Raw genomic sequence first — 15,620 nt, forward strand, 5'->3', positions numbered from 1 at the left:
CTATTATAAATGAAAATTAGTGTACTTAACAGGGCCTTTTGACAGTTTTTCTGGTTTCCCATAAACTAAATCATTTTACTAGGTTGTAGTTCTCTTATGCCTTTTCTCTGTTGTAGTGCTTCCAACACAGAATTTTCCAGTGAGTTAAGCTTCTTTATAAATCTTATTAAACTCTTAAATATCTTTGTAAGGCAAGTTAAACAACAGTTTAATGATGCAGGAAGATTTGGGGTTTTTTCTTTCTACTTTGACTTTTCTTTACTTATTTTTAAGTGAGTGTACTGGACTGTACCTGATTCTGTGCTTTGATTATAGTTGTAAAATTCAACAGATGAGTTTAAAATGAAAACAGTATACTTTTCAATTCTTGACTTAAACAGCGTCAGCTGTTTCTGGGGGAAAAAAACCAAACCATACACTGTGCTGGTAAAAAAAAAATGGTCATTCCTTGCATGTAGCCTTCACTCTTAATCTTTTGCAAGGTTGCAGGGAGGATTAACTGAAAATTATATCAGTTCGTTCTGAAAGGTACACTGATTATAATTTACATTATTTGTTGTAGTAGTCTTGTGCCAGCCAACTTTGGGGGGAAAATATATATGAACCAGTATGATGGTATTATACGTTGTAGAAAGTATGTAATGACAGATTTTTAGAAGTCTGTTTTTCATGAGGATCTTTTATGAGGAAATGTCTATACTGATATGTAAGTGTATGTTTACACTCTAAAAAATAGCAATAATTGAATTTATTACTATATTTTTGCATGACTCACAAAATGAAAGGTAATGAAATAGCTATTTTAATTAGCAAAAGTTCTTAAACTTCTTAGAATAGTTTATAAATGTTTCCTTTTCCTGCTTTTATGCCAACATCAGTATCCTATTTTTGTTTTTATAATTAATTATGTGAGGAAGCATGTATTGCTTTTCTCAAGTTCCTTGTTTGGCAACCAGGATTTCTGATTTCTTGCTATTCAAAATTTTTACATGGGGACATGGTATGTAGTACTTTAAAAATCTGAAACAGACTTTTATGTAAAATCTATAATTTGACTCTCAAAAGAACTTCATGAGATACTAGAGGTATACTCATTTTACAGATGAGAAAAATTAAAGCTCTGAGGGATCAGTGACTTGACCACGTCCATTTAGCTGGTAAATTCCAGAGGCAGAATTTGAACCTTGGTCTTCCTGACTCTCTTTCCCATGTACTCTGCTGCCTCCACATGCTTTTAAATATTTAATAATAACTTAAATCAACATGTATTAATTGAGCCCAAAACTGTGCTATATAGTAGGGGGTAAGGGATACTAACGAATATAAGGCATTATGGGGAGATAAAAATTACATATGAAATTAATAAAGAATACATGCTAAATATGTACAGCCTTGCACAGTAGATAGAGTGCTAGGCCTCGAATCAAGAAGACATCCATTTTTATATTGAGGATCATATTGAGATAATAATTGTAAAGCTCTTAGCGCAGTGCCTGCATAGTAAGCACTATAAGAATGTTAGCTATTATTGTCACAATGATGATACATAAAATAACTGTCTGGAAAATAAGTTCCTGGGGGCTAGAGTAGTGAGGAAAGGCTTCATGAAGAGAATAGGAATTGAAATAGGGTTCAAGAGAGGAATATAACTAATTTAAATGATGAAAGTGAGAAGGGAAGGCTATGTAGGGGGAAAGAATGAGCAGAGCTAAAAATGGATGTAAGTCTTAGAAGTGAATTAAGTATTTAAACATTAAAAAATTAGGTAATATTATTTGGAAGGCTGTGTGGTTATGTAACCTAGCTATCAGTTTTGGAAGAATTTTTCTTAACTTTGATTTTGCAGAATCTAAAACAGAGTGTTTTAAGGGATGGTACTTCAGAAGCCTTATGGCAGCTAGATGATTCAATGGACAGAGTGCTGGGCCTAGAGTCAGGAAGATCTGAGTTCAAATGTGGCCTTAGATGCTAGGTGTGTGTCCCTGGGCGAGTCACTTAACTTTTGTTTGCCTTAATCCACTGGAGATGGAAATGGCAAACCACTCCATTATCTTTGCCAAGAAAACCCCATGGACAAACATTGGCATTATATGGTCCATGAGGTCACACATGACTTAACAACAATAACTTTAGAAGCCATCTGGTTCATTCAGCTCTTATCAAAAAAGAAAATAAACATAACCTATTGATGAAGCAATGCTATGTTTTGTGATTACTATGTTTTTTTCCTAGAAGGCCACTAAACATTTCTTTTAATAATATGTTGTAGAATTTTCCAATCAGTCAAGGTCTCTGGCCTATTTTTGAGGACTCCATTTTTTCCCTTTTTTTTTGGAAACTGGGGCATTAGCTCTTCAGTCTTATGATTCCTCTCCTGTTTTTCATGATCTTTCACAGATCACTGATAGTGGCTCAAGCAGTTTTAACTACCCTAGGCTTTAAGTCTTCTGGTACAGGTGACTTGAACTTATTAGGGATATCTGGATGTTCTCTTATGTCTTTACTTATTGTAGGTGTCAGCTCTTTGTTAGCATTGTTAATAACCTTTTTATTTGAAAGGTCATTTTCCTTGGCTGAGAAAACAAAATCAAAAAGAAGTTAAGAGGCCTGCCCACATATTGTTGTTCTTTCCACTCTGAGCAGCAGTGTCCTGTTCCTTCTGTGAGCATTCTTTTTCTTTTCTGAACATAGCTTTAAAAGACACTTTATGTTGTCCTAAGCTTTCCTTGCAAACCACAGCTTATTGTGGACTGTAGCATCCTTGATAGAGGATTCTTGAAAGACTGTTGCATACTTTTGAATTCGTTCTTATCTACCCCTGCTTTTGTCTTTTTTACGTGTCTTTTTAAAAATCTGAGATAATTGGTAAGTTCCTTTTGTATATGGATTGGTCACTTTATTCAGCATTCTTTCCTCATCAAAATTGTTTTTCTGTTTGTCATCAGAAATACATTTTTGAGAGTTCCATTACTTCTGGACTGACTTCTATAGAATTTTAGTTAATAGATCTTTAATATCTTTGCCCTAAATCCTTTGAAATCTGCACTCACAAAATCTTTTTTCTCTTCTCTCACAAATTGTTAGCTATAGTAGTGATGTCCCTTCCATATTCTCCATCTTTTTCACCCCAGCAGCCTCTTTCTCCCTGTCGGTTAGAATGAGATTTAGAATAAATTTTCCTCATGTTGGTTCCTGCAACTTTTGAAGGATAAAAGGATAAAACTATCATTATGGCAAGTTTAGAAATTTAAGTGTTCTGCTTTTAGGAGAGAGTAATTTCCAGAAGATGTCTAGCTAATTGAAATCCTTCATTAGTACTATATTTGGCTCTACCAGTCCTGTAATCAATTTCTTGAACTTCTCATCCTCTTCTTTCTAGGTATTCTGCAGTGTACTACAATGATAATATTGTTTCTATTTTAGCATTCATTTATCTTCACCCAGATTATTTTGCTGAAAAACAAAGATGCAGTAAACAACTGATATTTAACTTGTGAAACAATTTATGTTTCAGTTAGTGAGTAAATCTCTGTTTTTTTTTCTTTTAATATAGTGGTTCAATGCATAGAGAAAGACGCAAGTTTTTAAGATCTGCACTGAAAGAATTAGCTACTGTCTTATCTGATCAGCCTGGCTTACTAGGGCCTAAGGTAATGAATTTCACATTTATTTTCACTAAAAAAGTGATGTGTTGAAAAATTCTATATTGAACCATTGAATACTGTAAACTCATTTTAAATATTTACTTTAGAATCAGATTAATTTTAATTAGAGTGAGTAAGAGTATTTGGAAAGGACTTGAGAGGTCACCCAGATCAACCTGGACATCCACAGGAATTCCCTTTTCAATATACCTAAGAATTGGTTGGTTTGTAATCTTCTGCATTGAGATTTCTAGTAAAGGAGAACCCACTAGTTTCTTAGGCAGGCAACCTATTTGATTTTTGGACAGCTCTATTAAGAAGTTTTTTCTTATGTAGATTCTCAAATTTACCTCTCAGCAATTTCTTCCCCTTACTTGTAGTTCTTCCTGTTAACTGTTTCCTTCAGGTTGACTCATTCTTTTAAAGTAAATTACTCTCAAACAGCAGGAAAATATTTTATCTTTTCCCCTTGAAGCTTCTCTTATCCTTTAATAGCACTCATTATACTGTACTTTCTGAAGACCTATATGCCTCAGGTTATCAGGAGCCACTGACTTGTGGGTAAGAAGATTCTAGGAGGTGAGGGTGGGGAACTGGAAGGTAAATGGAAAATGTAGTTGGATAAATATTCTTTAAAACTTTGTATTAAAGTATGAACTCTTTAACCTTTTGTTTTTCAGGCACTATTTGTATTTATGGCATTATCTTTTGCTCGTGATGAAATCATTTGGCTACTGCGTCATGCAGATAACATGCCAAAGAAGAGTGCAGATGACTTTATAGATAAGTATGTTAGCAACATTTTTTTTTACATTTTAATGTAAAAATTTAGTTTACATTTTAATGTAAAAATTTTTCAGGAGCTAGTGTTGTAGTAAAATGATTTAAAAAGACCACCACCATTAATCACTAAAACATTTGAGCACCTACTGTGAGCCAGGCACTGTGATGAGTGGGAGGGATAGTCCCTGCCCTCAAATAGCTTATACTCTAATGGGTTAACAAGGGAATACAACACATAAAAGGATGCTGAAAAGCTGGGGTGGGAAGAAAGGAGGAATGTGTGATCGTGGGAAGTGGCCTGAGAGCCCTCTTTAAATGAGAGTTTTGGGAGGAGTTTTTGCCCTACCCTCTAGTTCTCCAGTCAGAAGGGTAGAAGGTACTGGAGGTACTAATGAGATGTTAGACTAACAAAAGGTGATGGAGTCTTTCAGGATGAATCCTCTTCCTCATCAGATTCTCTGGGGGCATGTGGAGTCTGTTCTAAGAATTACAAACTGATGGGAAATAATTATTGATACGGTGACCTTGTCTTTCGTCACACATTGTCCAAATTTGAAAATATTTTATAAGTTAGCAAATTTTAAGAATGTCATACTTAATGAAGTTGACATGAAAAAGCTAGGATAAGAAAGATTTTAATTTAGCTTTCAGTATTTTTGCAGGACCTAACTAGGGAAGGTTAGACTTTTGCGTAGTTATATTTCTAGTCTTTTGGCTGCCATCTAGTTTATGTGGTAGATAAGAGTGCTGGACTTGGAGTCAGAAAAACCTGAGTTTGAATTATGCCTCAGACACTAGCTATGTGACACTAGGCAAGTCACTTAACCTTTCTTTGCCTTGGTTTTCCTCATCTATAAAATGAAGTGGCTAAACTCAGTGATCTCTAAGGTTTCTTTCAGATCTAAATCTTATGATCCTATGAATAACATGCATCTCTTTGGAGTTCTGAATGCAGTCCTTGGAAGAAAAGAGAAGGGGGAAATATAAATATTTATTGTATTGTTGAGGTGATGAAATGTAATGTGGAAAATAGGTAATAGTATGCTACAACATAAAAGCATGAGTTTCCTGTAACCAGCCCATTACAGAAAAAATTGTTTAAGGTTTTTATAACCTTTAGAAAGATAAAATGATTGTTTTTTAAAAGCAGATTCTGGTGAGGTTGGCCATTATTGATGTAGAAAAGAGGCAATGTAATCTAGTGGAAAGAGCCCTGACTTTGGAATCATAATTCTTTGAATTTTAATTCTTTCTCTGTAACTTTATTAATAACTCATATTTATGTAGCATTTTAACTTTTAAAAATTACTTTATTCTCATAACAACCTTATGAGGTGGGTACTGTTATTACACATGTTTTGCAATTGAGGAAACAGAGGCAAACTTGCTTAAAGTCACACTGCTCCTCAGTAAGTGTTTGCAGCTGTATTTGATATTGGGTCTTCCCAAGTAAAAGTCCAGCATTTTATCCTCTATGCCACTTAGCTGCTATTTGACTATGGACAATTCATTTAACTTTTAAGTAAAATGAATTAAATGAGGGAAATGTGCTTTAGTTTCCTTTCATCTGAAATTAGGAGATTAGATTAGATCATCCCAAGGAGGTCTCTGTAGGCTCTGTGTCATAGTGGATAGACCTGGAGATCATACTATTTGGGTATGAATCCAGTCTTTCACGGTTATCAGTTAATGTGATTATGGGCAAGTCACTTAATTTCTTTGATTATATTAATAGATACATAAAAAGCTTTTGACAAGATACCTCATCGATTTCTATTAAAAGTGCTAGAAAGCATTGAATAAGTGGATCTTCCCTTACAGTATAAAGATTATTATCTGTCTAAAGCCAAGAGCCAACAGTATCTGTAATAGGGATAAACTAGAGAGCTTTCAAATAAGATCAAAGAATGAAATAAAAATGTCCCCTCTTACTGTTTGATATAGTACTAGAAGTGCTAGCTATAATAACTAGACAAGAAGAAGAAATTGAAGGAATAAGCACAGGCAAAGAGGAAACAAAACTTATCCCATTTTGCAGATAATATGATAATTTATTTAGAGAATGCTCGAGAGTCAGTGAAGAAACTAATCGAAACAATTAACAATTTAAGCAAAGTTAAAGGATATAAAATAAACCCATAGAAATCCTCAACATCTTTGTAGATTACCAAAAATTCAGCAGGAAGATGTAGAGAAATTCCATTTTATGTAACTCAAGACAACATAAAATACTACTGGCCAATACACACAGAGTAACCATGTGACACAATTACACAATACTGTTGTGGGTGAAAAGTGAAATGACTGAGGAAGCAAAGGTTTGGTCTTCTAAGCACATCAATTTATTAAGCAATGCATGTCAATTGCCCAACACACTGAGACCAGACCTCCTCAGCTTAGGCCCAAACCCTGAGTACAGAGGCAGAGAGACTTTAATTAATTAATTTATCTATTCATTTATCTGTTTATCTATCTAGCTAGCTATCTATCTGTCTGTCTATTTATTCATTTATTCTTTCATTCATTTATTCATTTATTCATTCATTCATTTATTCACTTGCTCATTTATTTGTCCATTTATTTTTTTGTTTGTTTTTGTTTTGTTTTGTTTGTTTTTTTAGGCAGTTGGGGTTAAATGACTTGCCTAGGATCACACAGCTAATAAGTATCAAGTGTTTGGTCTGAGGCCGGATTTAAACTCAGGTCCTCCTGACTTCAGGGCTGGTGCTCTATCCACTGCACCACATAGCAGCCCCTGAGAAAGAGTTTTATACATTAAAAAAATTAAATAAGGCCAATTAATTAAAAGGAAACAATACAACATTAGGTAATCTGATTTCTAATTGGATGAAAAAATTAGGGACTTTCCAATTTAGGAAGGGGAGAGGGAACAGGTATAATTCCCTGAATTCAGAAAAAGAGGTGTCGCATTCCCCAAAGTGTCTGTAAACAATCAAAGGAACATGGAAATAATAACTGATTGATCAGTATGGGGGCAAGTTTTCAAATAAGACATATGAATTGCTTGAGATGTAAAATTGTGAGAAAACTCCTTGCATCAATCTTTAGATGTAAGTTTCTGGTCAGCATAATCTAAGTCCTTAGTTAAGGGTCCCTAAGCAAAAGGTAGAAGTGGTTCACTTCCCAGACATGCAGGGCTAGGTTCAAACAATGCAACAAGGTTTTTTCCCAATTCCCACAATTGAATAAAGTTTTCTCACAGGACAGAATTTGGACTAGATCGATAATTGAATAGAAAGGAAACTCAGCTAGCTCCAGAACTGAGTCACGAGATGGAGTCTGTAGTTCACTCAATTCCTACAATTAACCACTTAATTGTAATGGTTAATTCTCTCTTTACTCAAATAAAAGCAGATCTAAATTATTGGAGGAATTTTCATTGCTCATGGGTAGGCCAAGACATTTTAATCAAAATGACAATGTTACCTATATTAATGTACTTTTTCATTGTCATAATTGCATAAAAGCAAGGATTGCTTCATAGAATTAGAAAAGAATAACAGTGAAATATGAGTTGAGGAACATAAGATCAAGACTATCAAGAAAATTAATAAAAGAGAATGGGAAGGGAGGGGACCTAGCAGCACCAGATCCCAGAGTACTACAAAGCAGTATATATCAAAACAGTTTGGTACTGGTTGGGAAATAGAGAGCTTGAACAATAGAACAGAATAATAATATATACAGTCAGACAGACAGATAGATATGGCCATTGAAAGAATTTGTCTGGCTTGATTATACATGTTTGTAAAAGTTTGTTTTTCTTGTTTTTTTCAATGGAGAGAGGAGATGTGGAAAGGAAAGAATATGGCTCTGAAAATAAAATTTAATGTAAAAAAAGTGATTTAGAGGAGAGGAAGTAGGGACACCACTTGTAAATGGCTTTCTCAGAGTTTGGCTAAGAGGAAGAGGAGAAGTACAGAATGAAAGCTGATGGAAAGACTTACCAGGTGATGCAGAGTGAAGTAAGCAGAACCAGGAGTGTGGTCAACATTATAAAAATGAAAAATTTTGAACACCCTTGCAAACTGATAAAGCATGAAATGGGCAGAACCAGGGCAACAATTATACAAAACCAAAACATTATAAAAAACAAGTATAAAAAAATCAGCTTTGAAAATTAAGTTATTAAAACAAAAAAAAGAAAATTAAGAGTTATTATTGAATTATTCAAATCCAGCCTCAGACACTTACTAGCTGCATGACCCTGGGCAAGTCACTTAACCCTGTTTTCCTCAGTTCCTCATCTGTAAAATGAACTGGAGAAGGAAATGGTGAATCACTGCAGTGTCTTTGCCAAGAAAACTCTAAATGGGGTCATGGAGAGTTGGAGAACTGAAACAACTCAACAACAAATCTCCTGACAGATTTCAGGTTCAGAAACACATGTACATATTTTTACAAGAGAGGATTTGTTTTAATTGGCTCTGCATAGTTATTATGAGGATTTTTTTTTTCTCTTTGTTTTACTAAGATGGGAGGTAGAGATGAAAGAAAATAGATTTCTGTTTATTGAAAACCACAGCAACAGAGGGGAACCTTTGCATTCACTTTCAGATGAGGTCACTATAGTGTCAGGTTTATGTAATTGTTTTACTTTGTTACATGAGATGGATAATCTGTAAATTTTTATACTATAAAAACAAATAGCACCAATAAAACCTGCATGACTACAAAAAAATTACTCACTTCTACAAAGGAGAGGGGGAGGTAAGTTTTCTCATATCTTTATAAAAAATGCTAATGGGGATGGTCAGAAATTAAGTCAGGGTTTTTTAAGGATGGAGGAAATGTGGTCTTGTTTGAAGTTACCAGGGAAGCGCCAGAGAAAGAATAAAGACGAGTGAGAGTGGAGATGATAGATGGAGTAGTTTGCTGGAGAAGATTGGATGGAATAAGATCAAGTATGCATCTCTCTCACAAGAAAGATTACCTCTTCATGTGAGACAGGGTTGAAACTCATAAGAGTGATACCTAGTAAGGGAGAGAAGAGAAAAAGGAGTTCTCAGGGAATGGCTTCAATATTTCCATTGAAATGAGGCGAGCTCGAGAAGTTGGAGAGAATGCTGTGGAAAGCTTGAAGACTCATGAAAAGGGTTTTGAATAGTCAGTTAGTGAATGGGATACCTAAGTAATTAGGGGAGTATAAAAGGATTACCTTGCTGTTGTGAGGTCACTTTTGAGATTAAGTAACATAAATTTGCATACAGTACAAAGCTTTTCTGATTTGTTTTGTGCAGCATCGCTTCAGTAGCATCTGAATAGGAAAGAAGGAAGGAAATAGGTATTTTATATAGTACCTTTTATGGGTCAGGCACTATGCTAAGCACTCCACAAATATTATTTCATTTGATCATCATGACAGCCCTGGGAGATAGGTGCCAGTATTATCCCCCTTTTATGGTTGAGTAAACAGACTTTCCCAGGGTCACACAGCTAGTGTTTGAATCCAAGTTTGAACTCAGGTCACGTCTGCCTGATTTTAGGCCCAGTGCTTTATCTGCTCTGCCACCTAGATGTCTTGAGAAGTGAGAGCAGATCATCATCTGCTGGGTTTAATCCATGGTTGGGTTTGGCAAGGCACAGTCTATGATAGAAGGGACAAAAGACTTAAGCATAGAGGGTAGTTATGAGTTGAATTAAATCACCAGGGGCTTGAGATAGAGAAGGAAGGAGAGCATAAACAGTGCAGTAATTATTATGGTCTGGGAAAGAACTGAGGGATAGAGGAATGTGAGGTCTAGGTGAGGACAAAAAAAGTGTTTAATGTAGTAAGGCAGAAGGAAAGTTGCCTCTATTTGGCAACTTTTAGCCTTTGTGAGTTATTTGGCACAGCCCAGTATAAGTACTTTGCCCAGGATTATACAGTGTATCTCAGTCTACTTGAACTCACATTTTGCTGAGGCTAGCTCACCATTACAATACATTGCCTTTCTATTTTACTCTGTAGTATGTTCAAATAATGAACAGTTGTTGAGAACTACTTTCATTTTCTTGCTTTATTAGTGCTGTGAATATAGAATTATGTCAACTTTTTTTTGTACCAAAGTTAAAGAAAAAGCATCTGAGTCATCTGAATCATATTTTTCTAGCTTGTTTTATAAATACACCCTAGGTTATGTGTATTTTTCAGTTCAGACACATGTGATTTCTTTAAAACCTCACCTTTGCAACAGATTGCAGCCAAGCAGATGGCCTCAGAGAGTTAATGTTTCTAAAAATTCATTATCCTCCAAACTTTGACATTTTTAAAACTTATCAAGGTTAGATATAGTTCTTAAACCACAAAGTAACGAGTTCCTGGGCTCATACCTGAAGACTTCACAGCAACATACAACTTGCTAAAGCTTGCCCTGAAATAACTTGGATTTAACGTAAAAAAATCCCAGATTGTCATTGTCATAATGGGTTTTTGGTGGCTGTTTCTCGTGTAATTTATTTGTTTTTAGCTAAAGAAACTTTAACCAGTCAAAACATTTCTATTTGGGGATATTTTCTCAAGAATTTTTCATATTTTTCAAGGAAGGTAACTGCATCAGCAGATAATATTTGCAAATTAATTTCACTCTGTATAAAAAGAAAACCCAAAGTTTCTAAAATCAAAGTAATCTTTGGGTAATACATTTAATTCTTCACCTTTTAAAGATGCTTACTGTTGTGTGTATAACACACTATGCTGGGGATACTAAGAGGAAAAATGAGCGGTATTGATCAGAGATGGCTTCATCAAGGGCATGTCAACTTGACTGAGCCTTGAAGGAAGAGGAGTAGTTTTACAGACAAAAAAGACTAAGGGAATCTATCCCAGGAATGGGAGGCAGTATACATAAATACATGGAGTTAGGGGAGAGCATGTGTTGGCATAGGAGAGCACAAATAGTTCTTTTTGACTAGAAAAATATCAAGAGGAGTATTGTACACTGTAGACATTAAGGAGCTGCTGAAGGTTTTTGAACAAGGGTATGACATTTACAATATTTGTATTAGATTATTTTGGTAGGTGTGTGAAGAATGGATTGTAGAGGGGACTTTGAGACAGTTAAGATGAAGACCAGAATTAGAGTGGTGGGAGAATGAGTGAAAGGAGATAAGATGAATTCAAGAAATATTATATATTAGTAGGATTTAGCTACTAATCAAATTGTATTTGTGAGGCAGAGGGAAGATTCAAAAATGATTCACCTCGGAGGATGCTAGTGCTATCAAAAGAAACATTTTGGGAGGAGGGGTTATTTTGTACATAATGAATTTGAGGTACTTTCAAAAAATCCAAGTGAAATATAGCAGATAGAGCTATAATACTGAAGTTCTAAGGAAATCAGGGCTGCACTTATAAACTTGAGTCACTTATCTACATCTTCTGAGGAGGCAGCAGTAATGGCAGCAGAGACATAATTTGGAAATAACAATATGAAAGCAAAGAGTAAGTAGATTTATTCTAGTCTTGTATTTAGGAGTATATGTAAATGAAAATACAAGCACCCAATATTGAAGATCTTGTAGGGTGTGATTTCTTTAGGGGGCATTTCAGTTACTACTAAGAATTGGAAGTAATGTTAAAAAAAATTGAAGATGAAAAGGAAGGGACAAGATAGAGGACAGAGGAGGGTAAAAATTGAGGTGGCCTAGTGCTAAGTTGAATAGTGATAATGACAGTGGCAGTAGAAGGGGACTTTTGTGATTCTGAAACGTAGGAATTAGAGGATTTAGGTATTTCTAATTGCTAATAATAGAGCAGGAAAAGTACCAAATAGGAAGATGCTTGTAGACTTAATTGTGTCTGAGGTTATGATTAGAATATTGTTGTGATAGTGCCCTATAAGATTGATTTTTGCTGCTCCTCTAAGAAGGCTGAAGATCTGTATAGACCATGTAGAATATTTTTAAAGGATTTTTTAAAAAACCTCATTTATCATTGTAAACAATTGAAACCTAAGTCTAAATGTTATTACTGAAGCACACTATCACTTAAAATGTCTTCCATTTTAAAACTTTTGAGTAGTGAGCAACAGAAGAAAACAGAAGAATTAAGGATCAACAAAATACCAAAAATTATTTCATAATACTTGGTCCCTTAGGATTTTTAAAAGATGGCTTATGAGTTTTAAAATTGTGATGTACTTTGCAATAGAATTAAGGTATATTTAAAGCTTTACAAAATATAAGGAAAGAGGCAGCTAGGTGATGCAGTGGATAAAGCACCAGCCATGGAGTCAGGAGGATCATAGGTATATATTGGAAAAAACAGCAAACAACAAACAAAAAAGGATATTTTGGTTGTTTTTCAAGAGCAATTAATACTTTAACTTTTTTTCATTTTTTTAAAGGCACATTGCTGAACTGATATTCTACATGGAAGAGCTCAGGGCACATGTAAGGAAATATGGACCAGTAATGCAGAGATATTACGTGCAGTATCTTTCTGGCTTTGATGCTGTGGTTTTAAATGAGCTTGTTCAGGTGAAAAAAAAATTCAGATTTCTTATTTTCTATCATGATATCACTTATTCCTGCTGTAACTAATTTCTAATAATTATTACTAATAATAACTACACCCATAGTGCTTTATGATTTGTAAAGAACTTCAAAAAGCCCTCTGAGGGGAGGTATTTTTAAATATTATCCTTATTTTATAGTTGAGGAACCTGAGGCTCTAAAAGATTAAGTGACTTGCCTTTGACCCATTGTGTTTGAGGTAAGATTTGAAATCAAGTGTTTTAACTCCCAGGTTACCAAATTTACCTCAATTAAAACATAATAAGAAACTGGAGGATAAATCTGGAAAGACCACCAACTGGACTTGGGGTCAGAACACTCAGAAGAGCTGACATTTACTAGCTTGTGATTGTAGGACAAGTCACGTCACTGCTTTGGGCTTTAGATTCCTGATTTACAAAATAGAGTTGGACTGATAGAATATTTAGCTCTAATGTTATGAGATTCTGTGAATATTTTGCTATTTTTTACTCTGCCATGTATTCAAAAGAAAGCCTGATTTGTAATTATAAAGGAGTGTATTTTTAAACTTACTTTCTTCCCTTTGATTTTTTCATTTTTGTTGGTATTATTGCAATTGTAGATGATTTCAGTTATGTTTTTGTTTTTTTCCCTCTCCAAGAGATGTTGACTATACCAATTATCCTATAAACGTATGAGTTCTTAACATTTCAATCCCATTGAGTTCTCTGACAAAAAAGAAAACCACCCTGCTTTTATTTGCTTTAGGCTATATAAAATAATAACTCTCCCAAAAATGTTTTAAAGTAGCAGAATATGGGAAGAGTGATAAAATTTGAGATTATATACAGAGCTCCATAAATTACAAGCTGAATGTTGTGGTTACCAGCCCACAGAATTTTTTAATATGTTCTGCCCTTTACCTAGGTAATAATCACAAATTTCTACTAGTGAGCTGTTATATATCTAACTTGTCTTTAGGATATAGGTGACACAAGACTGGGATAAAGAGTTTTCTCTCGTTGTACTGTATTGTTAGAGATTATTCAAATTTTTGGTTGCTTTCCTCACATCTCCACTAGATGGAGCTCAGATGTTTTCATTAAAATTGAATGGACAACTGTTAACTTTATCCTTTAGGACGGAGATAACTTGTGGTTTTTATCAAAATAGCTATTACTAAATAAGCCAAAGGGGGTACATTAATTATTGACTTCTATATTGTCTATATACAGCATTATCTTTTGTGCATTATATTTAGCCATCAGATTTGCATTGTGGGCCAATAAATCAATTCATTTTGATCATCTTGCTAATTGTTAATAAGTGTCATAGCCAAATTTTGCAGCATTTGATATTGATCTTTGAAGAGACTCCTATTTTTGTTATGGTTTCTATTACTGTTCCTTCAGAAATACATGAGTTTTTATAGTGACAAAACAGATCTCTTAGCTGTTATGTGACTCACATTGGTCATTTGTTAAATCACCCAGCTGAAAATACATTGTATAGTTTCAGAGCTAATATTTTAAATTTGAATAGGATTGATGTTAATACACTTGGTGGGGGAAAGTTTTGGATTCTGTTAGACCCAATTTAAATTACCCTTTATGTGCCAATTGCCAGCCATAATATTTTTCATGTGGTTATTTATTTAAAAATTTAAATAATGCACTGGCTTTTTCTGGTTTCATTTCAGAATCTTTCAGTGTGCCCTGAAGATGAATCAATCATCATGTCCTCCTTTGTTAATACTATGACTTCCTTAAGTGTAAAACAAGGTAATAGATCTAATAAGGATGAAATAAAGCAAGCTTCATTAAGAGCTTTTAATTATTTTCAAGTCTGATTTCCTTAAGACTACTTAGTATTTACAAGATTTTTTAAAAAAAAATTTAGATATTTGGTCTACTCTGCTTTGTTTTTCTCCTTTTTTTCCCTATGAGAAGAAATATAACTAAAATAGATATTATGTGATTATGTTTAAGAAAGTCCTGTTTTATTAATTCAACAAGAATTGATTGTTCTTTACCTTTTTTTTAAAGCAAGAGAAGCTAAAGACAACTTAGTAGACATATTGTAATAAATTGGATATTTAAATTTTAATCTACCTGCTTTATGGAGGCAGTGTGATATAATGGACCATTTGTAGGGTTAGGGGATGGGGAGAGCTGTGTTCAGATTTCCAAAACTTAGTAGTTGTGTGACTCTGGGCTTCAGGCAAATCCTTAGGACTTTACTAGTAAGTGTTAAGGCTGTTAAGGGGTCCCCTGAACTTGTCTTTTTGAGTTGTCTTGTTTTCAGAAATACTGGACTCAGGAGCATACAGGAAGCCCTGAATGTGTCAAGGACAAACCTCCCCTCACCCAAATCCCTATCACCAGCTGACATAATTTGTTGTTTGCATCCCAAGCTGGGTTCCCTCTGTGTTTTGGGGCGGCAAGACAGGTACCCGCCAGTCTCTGCCAGGCTGGGAAAATGCCTATGCATCTGAGTCTTTTGCAGATAAGTGGACTTCCTATTTTCATAGTCTAGCTGTTCCCAAGGGGAAAGAATGCAGCTTTTACCATCACCTTTCTCCTCTCCTTTGGGGGGGGGCTTTTCCATATTTCTGTACCTTTCCCCTCCCATGTCATGCCTCTTTAGGTGGAGATATGTGTTTTTCTCCTCCTTCTGTTGTTGTACTGTCATAAATATGCAACCTTCTGTAAGAGC

At 34.7% G+C, this 15,620-nt stretch overlaps 1 protein-coding gene across 2 annotated transcripts in view; it reads left to right on the forward strand.

The window, feature by feature from the left end:
- The window catches only part of NCKAP1 (NCK associated protein 1), a 129,884-nt gene that overhangs the window by 58,207 nt on the left and 56,057 nt on the right, over positions 1–15,620 (forward strand). For both annotated transcript variants that reach the window (XM_021006377.2, XM_021006378.2), the window contains 4 exons: positions 3,554–3,650; positions 4,325–4,431; positions 12,776–12,908; positions 14,605–14,686. In XM_021006377.2, the coding sequence (XP_020862036.1) occupies positions 3,554–3,650; positions 4,325–4,431; positions 12,776–12,908; positions 14,605–14,686 (419 nt within the window). The remainder of the gene's footprint in view (positions 1–3,553; positions 3,651–4,324; positions 4,432–12,775; positions 12,909–14,604; positions 14,687–15,620) is intronic.

The sequence above is a fragment of the Phascolarctos cinereus genome, unplaced genomic scaffold (genome assembly GCF_003287225.1).
Source record: "Phascolarctos cinereus isolate Bilbo 61053 unplaced genomic scaffold, phaCin_HiC Scaffold_726;HRSCAF=1367, whole genome shotgun sequence".
Taxonomy (NCBI): domain Eukaryota; kingdom Metazoa; phylum Chordata; class Mammalia; order Diprotodontia; family Phascolarctidae; genus Phascolarctos; species Phascolarctos cinereus.